The sequence below is a fragment of the Oncorhynchus mykiss genome, chromosome Y (assembly GCF_013265735.2).
Source record: "Oncorhynchus mykiss isolate Arlee chromosome Y, USDA_OmykA_1.1, whole genome shotgun sequence".
NCBI classification, from domain to species: Eukaryota; Metazoa; Chordata; class Actinopteri; order Salmoniformes; family Salmonidae; genus Oncorhynchus; species Oncorhynchus mykiss.
In genome coordinates this window covers 30,526,793-30,536,418 of record NC_048593.1, presented here as the reverse complement: position 1 = coordinate 30,536,418, position 9,626 = coordinate 30,526,793, and the positions used below count along the sequence as shown (strand labels likewise).

Genomic DNA, 9,626 nt, shown 5'->3' with positions numbered 1-9,626 from the left:
GGCAAAGCTTCCCGGTGTATGTGATGCTTGTCGTTTGATGCAACGCAGACAGGGTGGTGAGTGGGGAAACAGAAGAGTCATTGTCTGTTCTTTTGAGTTTTGAAGTTGAGTCTTTGCCTGACAAAGTGAAGTTAGGATATATAAGTTATCCTGTACGAGCGTATGTGCCGAATACATTAAGATGTTACAGGTGACAAGCTTATGAGCATGTGTAGGAGGGAGGGTCCAAGGTGTGAGAAATGTGCAGAAGGGCATGAGACCAAGGAATGTGTAGTATTAGGGAAAGTAGTGGAATGTGTTAATTGTAGGGGTGCCCATTGAGCTGGTGATCAGAATTGCGAGAGCGGCAAGTTGAGGTTTCCAGGGTTAGAGTAGTGCAGAAGTTGTCATATGCTGAGGCAGTGAAGAAAATAGAGGTAGGTGGGTTAAGGGGGAGGAGTGGTGAGAGTAGTAGAGATATATACCAGTACAGAGGGAGGAGTGGTGAGAGTAGTAGAGATATATACCAGTACAGAGGGAGGAGTGGTGAGAGTAGTAGAGATATATACCAGTACAGAGGGAGGAGTGGTGAGAGTAGTAGAGATATATACCAGTACAGAGGGATAGGCCAAAAAGTGATATAAGTTTCAGTAAAATCTGATTTTTAGCATTTATAGCAATGGTTATTTATTGTACTGCAGGGATGGATCGGAAGTCTCAGAAAATTGAGGTTGTGGTGGCAGCTGCAGAGAGGTATTTGGGTGTGCGAGACTTGTCAGCAGAATAGTTACAGGGTGTGTTAAGTGGTGTTGTCCCATCCTATCCTTTCAGGATGATGGCATGAGGTAGGAATAAATACATGTAATTAGGGGAGTAGGGTGGTGTTCATTTTATTTTAGATCATTTTGAAATTAGTGAGTGTAGTGTTAGATGGTAGGGTATTTATTTAGTACATGTTTATTTCATTGTTTTATATATATTATTATTTTCAAGCAAAGTATAAGGGAGTTGTACTCCAGTCTAGTAGGTGGCGGTAATGCAACAAATTGGATGCCAACCGCCGTTAAATCTCATAGAAGAAGAAGAATGGGCGTGTCTAGAGGGGCAGCTGTTGGTCTAGGATATTGGGAGCGCAGTTCCATCGAAACTTTGAAGACAATATGTTGAATCTTATTTTAGGTGCTGTTTTGTAGTGCATGCTTCACCGAAGAGAGGTGGCAAATCGCGGGCTAACAATTGATCCGTAAGTAGAATTTGTCATACGTGTCGCTTTATTTTTGTTGTTGTGCGCTTTCTGAGCCTCAAGGCAAATTACCCGTATGGATGCATGCATTTAATTCCATATGGCGCGTGCCCATGGCTCCCTAAAATCAGGGGTCGGTTTAGGCTAAATTAAGTTTAGCACCACTGAAATTAACCTTAACGGAAAGGTTTAATGTTTTTGTGCATCCATTCCCTGTGTCATTTCACGTTTGTCTTGAGTTATTTGCGCGCAAACATCCGGCCGATATTACGAAGTTCTGTGATAAAGTCGCTCTCACTACAGTGGAAGTTAACAGGAATACGATTTAGATCGCGAAAACGTCTATCATACATGTCAGACTTTAATACTGGCCTGTGTCATAACTCGGGTTGATGTCTTCCCTCGAAGGAGCCATTGATCATATTTTTCCTACCTCGAGAAATTTGTCTAGCATATGTGTTCCTATTTGTCTGCCTGTAGTCCAGGATGCATTGCATGGTGCAGTTTCCAGAGATCATCTGGAAAGCACAGCATGTCGACCAATCGGGTCCACGTTGTCATGCTTCGTCATGCGGTTGCTAAAATAATCCAATCTCAAAATCAGTGTGTTGAGAAACGTGCTTATTTTTCTCGAAAGTACGCAATGGCCCGATTCTAAAGCTATACGATATTTCAGCGAGTAAGTTAATTATCTCGGAAAATATTTGTAATGTTGACGAAATCCGTGCTAGTGTAGTTTTTTAGCTAGCGTCCAATAAACTCCCATTCACTCCTTGAAGGAGAGCGCGCCATATCCCAGTATTGCACAGCCTTCGGCCCATAGACGTAGCATAGGCAACGTTTCCCATGTCTAAAAAAGAATATCTGCCTTTGCGAATGTTAGAGTCCACACTGTACGGCTGGTTGAACATGGTGAGAGAGCTGTAAAATCGCCAATACAAACTGCACTAACCAGCTACGTTAATGCTTATATTGTCTTCGGAATTATTTCGTGTAGCTACGCTAGCTATCCGGCTCACAGAGAGCATTGCATTGTGGATTTTGTAGTCGACTTGAGCTGCAACAGATTTCCAAAACGATTTCTCATTTTACCAACCTTGTAACGCCAGAATGAAACATTTTTTCACCATAAAACATCGTTCTCACACAGTTTAAATACACTTAGGTTGGAGTCATTAACTTGTTTTCCATCCACTCCACAAATGTATTGTTAACAAACTATAGTTTTGCCAGTCGGTTAGGACATTACTTTTGCATGACACAAGAAATTTGTCCAATTGTTTACAGACAGATTATTTCACTTATAATTCACTATCACAATTCCAGTGGGGCAGATGTTTACATACACTAAGTTGACTGTGCCTTTAAACAGCTTGGAAAATTCCAGAAAATTATGACATGATTTTGAGTCAATTGAAGGTGTACCTGTGGGTGTATTTCAAGGCCTACCTTCAAACTCAGTGCCTCTTTGCTTGACATCATGGGAAAATTAAAATAAATCAGCCAAGACCTCAGACAAAATATTGTAGACCTCCACAAGTCTGGTTCATCCTTGGGAGCAATTTCCAAATGCCTGAAGATACCATGTTCATCTGTATAAACAATAGTATGCAAGTATAAACACCATGGGACCACACAACTGTCATACCACTCAGGAAGGAGACGTGTTCTGTCTCCTATAGATGAATATACTTTGGTGCGAAAAGTGCAAATCAATCCCAGAACAACAGCAAAGGCCCTTGTGAAGATGCTGGAGGAAACGGGTACAAAGGTATCTATATCCACAGTAAAACAAGTCCTATATTGACATAACCTGATAGGCCGCTCAGCAAGGAAGAAGCCACTGCTCCAAAACCGCCATAAAAAGCCAGACTACGGTTTGCAACTGCATACTTTTTGGAGAAATGTCCTCTGGTTTGACGGAACAAAAATAGAACTGTTTGGCCATAATTCCCATGTTTATAGGAAAAAATTAGAGGCTTGCAAGCTGAAGAACACCATCCCAACCGTGAAGCACAGGGGAGCATCATGTTGTGGGAGTGCTTTGCTGCAGGAGGACTGGTGCACTTCACAAAATAAATGGCATCACGAAGGAGGAAAATTGTGGATATATTGAAGCAACATCTCAAGACCTTGGTCGCAAATGGGTCTTCCAAATGGACAATGACCCCAAGCATACTCTCAAAGTTGTGGCAAAATGGCTTAAGGACAACAAAGTCAAGGTATTGGAGTGGCCATCACAAAGCCCCAACTGCAATCCCATAGAACATTTGTGGGCAGAACTGAAAAGGCGTGTGCGAGCAAGGAGGTCTACAAACCTGACTTCGTTACACCAGCTCTGTCAGGAGGAATGGGCCAAAATTCGCCCAACTTATTGTGGGAAGTTTGTGGAAGGCTACCCTAAACGTTTGACCCAAGTTAAACAATTTAAAGGCAATGCTACCAAATACTAATTGAGTGTATGTAAACTTCTGACCCACTGGGAATGTGATGAAAGAAATAAAAGCTGAAATAAATAATACTATTATTCTGACATTTCACATTCTTAATAAAGTGGTGATCCTAACTGTGAATAACTGAGTTTAAATGTATTTGGCTAAGGTGTATGTAAACTTCTGACTTCAACTGTAAATTAAAGGAATGAGTGGTTTTAGGTTGATTTTTCAATTTAAAATGCTTTTGGGAAACTGGGTTGTTTACGCAAGCAGCCGAATTCAGATATTTTGCTAGCTAAGAGATTAACGGGCTAATCTAATGTGATGCTCCAGACCAATAATGGACTAGAGGAGCCTAACGTTACTCCTTACAGTCCAAGGACCTTACACGTTCTGTTTAGAGGTGAATTGGCTCTACAAACGTGAAAGAAGAGGGCTTTATATCACATTAAAATAATTTCACAACTGCAAAATATACACTTGAGGACAGCTCATAATGTCTAGACTGAAGCAAATGGAATGGCAAACACACAGAAACCATGTGTTTTAATACCATTCTGCTCCAGCCATTACTACAAGCACGTCCTCCCCAATTAAGTTGCCACCAACCTCCTACTCTGTACACTGTTTTAACTGGTTAACACTTGCACCCTACAGTATTTTTCAGTAACAACGTGTTTGGTGTCCATCTTCCCTTTACCCACAGGTGTTTGGAGACGCAGATAGCTCATTAGCACAGATTGTCAACGCTTTAACATGGAAAGATGGCAGTGTGGGAAGCCTAACCCTATAAAAGGTGTAGTAATTTAACCTTTTGTTTTTTGAAAATGATTTCCCGCTGATGTATGTTTACAAAACCATACAAAAAGTGCTGTGTTAACATATAGAGCATGCGTTGGTGGCTCTTAAAAAAACTCCCCCTGCCAGAAGATACTATGTCAATAGGCGCTAAAGGAAGTTTGCGTCTATGAATGGGCCACTGTTTGGTAGCACCGAGAATTTGACCAACCGTAACTTGTCAACACTTTTAAAGACAACCAATGTCTTCTAAACACCCATGTCTAGTTGCAGAGGGTTTGTTTTAATTTAGAAAATGCTTTATTAAATATTTTGATCCAAAAAGAAAAATTAGCACACGCATTTAATTTTTATTTGACCTTTATTTAACTTGGCAAGTCAGTTACGAACAAATTCTTATTTTCAATGACTGCCTAGGAACAGTGGGTTAACTGCCTTGTTCAGGGGCAGAATGACAGACTTTTACCTTGTTAGCTCAGGGACTCGATCTTGCAACCTTTCGGTTACAAGTCCGACGCTCTAACCACTAGGCTACCTGCCGCCCCATTCATACACCATGTGGGTAAATCTGATATGGTCACACGTAAGACTGATTTGAACATAATTTTTGGGGGGAATTGGTACTTTGGGTGGTACCACTGTGATACCAACTTTCTGGGTAAAAAGTCTGAATACATAAAAAAAAAAAAAATTGGGGTGTGGATCAGAAAACCAGTCAGTATCTGGTGTGACCACCATTCGCGTCATGCAGCGCGAAACATCTTGGCATAGAGTTGATCAGGCTGTTGATTGTGGCCTGTGTAGTGTTGTCCCACTCTTCAATAGCTGTTCGAAGTTGCTGGATATTGGCAAGAACTGGAACACGCTGTCATACTCGTCGATCAAGAGCATCCCGAACATGCTCAATGGATAACATGTCTGCTGAGTTAGCAGGCCGTAGAAGAACTGTGACATTTTCAGCTTCCAAGAATTGTGTACAGATCCTTTCCACATGGGACAGTGAATTTTCATGCTGAAACATGAGGTGAAGGCGGCGGATGAATGGCACGACAATGGGCCTCAGGATCTCGTCACGGCATCTCTGCATGCAAATTGCCATCGATAAAATGAAATTGTGTTTGATGTCCGTAGCTTATGCCTGCCCCATAACCCCACCGCCACTATGTTCACAACATTGACATCAGCGAACCGATTGCCCACAAGCCGTACACTCTTATCTGTCATCCTCCTGGTACAATTTAAACCGGGATTCATCCTTGAAGAGCACACTCCTCCAGTGGCCATCAAAAGTGAGCATTTGCACGCTGACGTCGGTTACACCGCCAAACGGCAGTCAGGTCAAGACCCGGTGAGGACCACAAGCACGCAGATGAGCTTCCCTGAGACGGTTTCTGACAGTTTGTGCAGAAATTCTCCGGTTGCGCAAACCCGCAGTTTCATCAGCTGTGCAGGTGACCGGTCTCAGACGATTCCGCAGGTGAAGAAGCCAGATGTGGAGGTCCTGGGCTGGCGTGGTTACACATGGTCTGTTGTTGTGAGGCCGGTTGGACATACTGCCAAATTATCTAAAATGATGTTGGAGTTGGCTTATGGTAGAGAAATTAACATAAAATTATCTGGAAACAGCTCTGGTGAACAATAGAGGCCTTCTATTGTCCCCCGCACAAGGTGCACCTGTGCAATGATCATGATGTTTAATTGGCTTCTTGATATACCACACCTATCAGGTGGAGGGAGTATCTTGGCAAAGGAGAAATGCTCACTAACAGGCATGTAAACAAAAATGTTTACAGAAAACAAACCTTTTAGAGAATCTTTTTGTGTATATGCCACATTTCTGGGATCTTTTATATCAGGCCATGAAACACGGAACCAACACTTTGCATGTTTGCGTTTTAATATTTTTGTTCCGTGTACTTCTGTCTTGTGCTCGTGCCTTAGGTGGTGAGCATTCAAATCGTCAGCTATACACAAAGAGCCAAGTCTAAATCAGGTTATTAATACTTTAATACGGACTGTTTGGTAGCGATGTGTGAGAAAGGAAATTCCACACTCGGGTTCTAAAGGAGCAAGGATCCTGGAAGCCTACTGTTGGTTCTTTATTTTTCATTAAGAGGCAGCACTCTTGCTCAGAATGAAAAGCTTTTTTTTAAATAAATAAAACATTGTTAACATGAAATGTAGGCTATGTTCTCATAGATTTGCATACAATTGAATATGCAGCATTATTATAAAATGCCCATCATAACCTTAGTCAATAAAATATAGGGCTAATGCAATGAATGTTCCTAGTGTATATTTTAACTCAACCCCCTGCATCTCATTTTGCAGGTGAGGACACTGCTGTAAATGTTGAGGACCAGAGTAATATCTCTGGAGGAGGTGATTCCCATCAGGAACTACAGATGGACCACTTTGGGCATCCTCTTTTTCGTCTGAGCCCGTCATTGAGAGCTGAGGCTGTGCCGCAGACGCTGGGACATTCAGACAGTTTCAGACTAGACAAGCATCTGGGTGTGTCTCGGAATGTTGAGGAGATCCTGGACTATTGGAGACTGGACCCTGTTTGTAGTCCTGGAGGTTCAAAGACAGGAGCTGGAGATCCAGAGCTATTACCAGTCGGTAACAAGACACCAACAGCTATGATGGATGTTCCTGTGTTTACTCTAGCCTCACAAATAGATCTGTCCAATGGAGGAGTAACATATGAGCCATGTGATGTTAAGAAAGTACCTACAGAGACCAAATGCAGTGCATTGACCTCCCTTCAAATTAGATCCAAAGAGAAGCAGCAGTCAGAGTCTAGTAAAACGAGTGAATTGGATTTATCTCAGTGTAAAAGTGAGATTATGTCTGAATGTCCTGAGATGAAAGTTGAGGATCCTATTTGGTCATATTATTATCAGATTGAATCCGGCATGACTCCAGTTAAAAAAGAGTCCCTAGAAAATGCTACTGTAGCTGTCAAAACCAAAAATGAAGTTGATTCTGAAATGAAAGTTGAGGATCCTATTTGGGCATGTTATTTTGCAGAACAGGAAAAAGGGGTGCCTAATGTTGAAAGGAAAACATATGCTGCACATGTGAAAGAAGAACCTGTAGATATTGAGATTCCATTTAGCTTTGCTCTTGGTTCATCTTCACCGGAAAACGGTGTTCAGCTGACTCTGACTGACAGATGTGATCAAGATGGAAACGGGGGCCTAAATGCAGTGAAACCTGCCGAAGAACAAGGTGTGAAAAACTCTACAGAAACTTACTATGTGAAACGGGAAATGGTGGACATCAAAAATGAAGATCCCATATGGGCTAATTTTCACCTGAATGAAGTAAAGGATTTGAAGCCAAAATATGATAATTTAGTATCTCTACTTCCGTCAATGATAGAAGACAACCATCAGCCACCAATCTTCAAGAAATTGCTATCATTGAGGACTGAGAGTACGCAACCCATCCATATGGTCAACGTATCAGTGCCTGCAATCACAGGAGGGCAGGAATGCACTATGACCTCTGACCCAAAAGGCTCTTCTCAGCCCATTTCACACCAGCCCAGCAAAAAGAAAAGGTTGGAGTGCGAGCCTGGTGACAAATCACTGGCCTCTAACTCAACACAGGCAAATACAAACCAGAGATCACATAATAAGCCACAGCAGCAAGATGGAACACCAGGCTTTTGTACATCTACTCATTCTCATCATACAGACATTTCCCAGTCAGACTTGGGTTCTCAGTCAAATACGACAGACCGCTCATTACCAATGCCAGGTATTAAACATCTGCCTCAAACATCAAACATCTACAACCAATTTAAACCATATACTACTGCAAAAGAAATGGTAAATACCTGCCAACTATGTGGGAAATCCATTGCTTCCCATAAACTGTCAGCAGAGGCTGTAAAAGGACCCGGACAGACAGACACAACTAGACCCTGGACATGTTGTGTATGTAAAGCAACATATAAAGGCCAAGGAACGTGGGTGTTTCACAGACAAAAACACATTAGTGGCTTAAAATGCCTTGAGTGTGGAAAGTGTTTTAAAACACAACATAGCTTGGATGTTCATAGTAAGACACATTCTAAGGAAAGGCCTTTCTCTTGTGAGGAGTGCGGCAAGACCTATCGCACTCTCAGCCTTCGCAACGCACACATTTACAGTTGTCACAAAACTCCCAACCATGCCTGTCAGGAGTGTGGCAAGAGTTTTAGGCAAAGAGCCCACCTACACATTCACATGAACATACACACAGGAAATAGACCCTATCAGTGTGCAGAATGCAAGGCTGCCTTCAAGTCGCCCTCCGCGCTGTATACGCACAAGACTATTCACACAGGTGAGAAGCCCTTTGTCTGCCCTCTGTGTGGCATGCGTTTCCGCCTCAATGCCTTCCTCACTGTCCACCTGAACACACACACTACCACCAAAAGAAAACTGCACAATAAGTCAGGGAAAAGACAATCGAAGAGGGAGCAGTCAGACTCTGAAGAGACCTCAGACTCCCTCTCTGACTCAGACACCCTCTCTGACGCCACCCCTCAAACCCCCACCTCTAGAGAGACCAGGAGTCAGAGGAAATCGAAGCAGGTGGAAAACTGAAGGTGAATGGAACACTATCGTTCCTCTTTATATGCTATGATCTGATGATCCAAGGATGAAGCATATTTTTATTTTAATGTGTATATTTTACAATCTTTGTGCTTAGTGAAACCTAGTTTTAGGTTCAGCCTAGTTACTGTTTTGTTGATTGCTGCTTCACAAAATGTTTTGTTGAAATTAAACTAACTTTACAATGTCTTTGTTTATTTGTTTCTATTGGCTGTTGTCATAGCACAATGGGGTCCTCAACATCGATCAAATCAGTGAACTGGAGAGCAGGATATGTTACCTCTCACAGCAGCCCATGTGTACATGCACGTGTGTATTTGTGTTAATATTTGACTATTATTTTGCAATACAAAGGAAACAGGTCAGAACAAGCATAGTATTGTAAGGGTCATATTTCCCTGTGAATCCTTTTGCTGAAGCACTTGATTGTGTGCTGGATGTTAACAGAATGGGCTGTGTGGCACAGGATGTAAGTGTGATATATTGTATCATTGAGCAGTCCAAACTGCTGAGGACTACCACAATGCAACACATTAGACCCACAACTGAAGAGCAGTAGAC

At 42.1% G+C, this 9,626-nt stretch overlaps 1 protein-coding gene across 2 annotated transcripts; it reads left to right on the top strand.

Annotated features, from left to right (window-relative positions):
* Positions 1-1,047: 1,047 nt before the first annotated feature.
* LOC110510015 (zinc finger protein 37) lies at positions 1,048-9,254 on the top strand. 2 transcript variants are annotated; one of them, XM_021591276.2, is made up of 3 exons: positions 1,048-1,222; positions 4,364-4,453; positions 6,787-9,254. In XM_021591276.2, exons 2-3 carry the CDS (start codon positions 4,414-4,416, stop codon positions 9,054-9,056), a joined length of 2,310 nt encoding a protein of 769 aa, XP_021446951.2. In that variant the 5' UTR covers positions 1,048-1,222; positions 4,364-4,413; the 3' UTR covers positions 9,057-9,254. The 2 variants fall into 2 exon arrangements, with proteins under 2 accessions (XP_021446951.2, XP_036823851.1); XM_036967956.1 differs by lacking the exon at positions 4,364-4,453 and having other exon boundaries at positions 1,059-1,222.
* Positions 9,255-9,626: the final 372 nt, after the last annotated feature.

Excerpts from the sequence above, each read along its gene's own strand:
- LOC110510015 (XM_021591276.2), top strand. The coding sequence starts at position 4,414 with ATGGAAAGATGGCAGTGTGGGAAGCCTAACCCTATAAAAG. Across the intron at positions 4,454-6,786 it reads GAAGCCTAACCCTATAAAAG|GTGAGGACACTGCTGTAAAT; the intron begins GTGTAGTAATTT and ends CTCATTTTGCAG.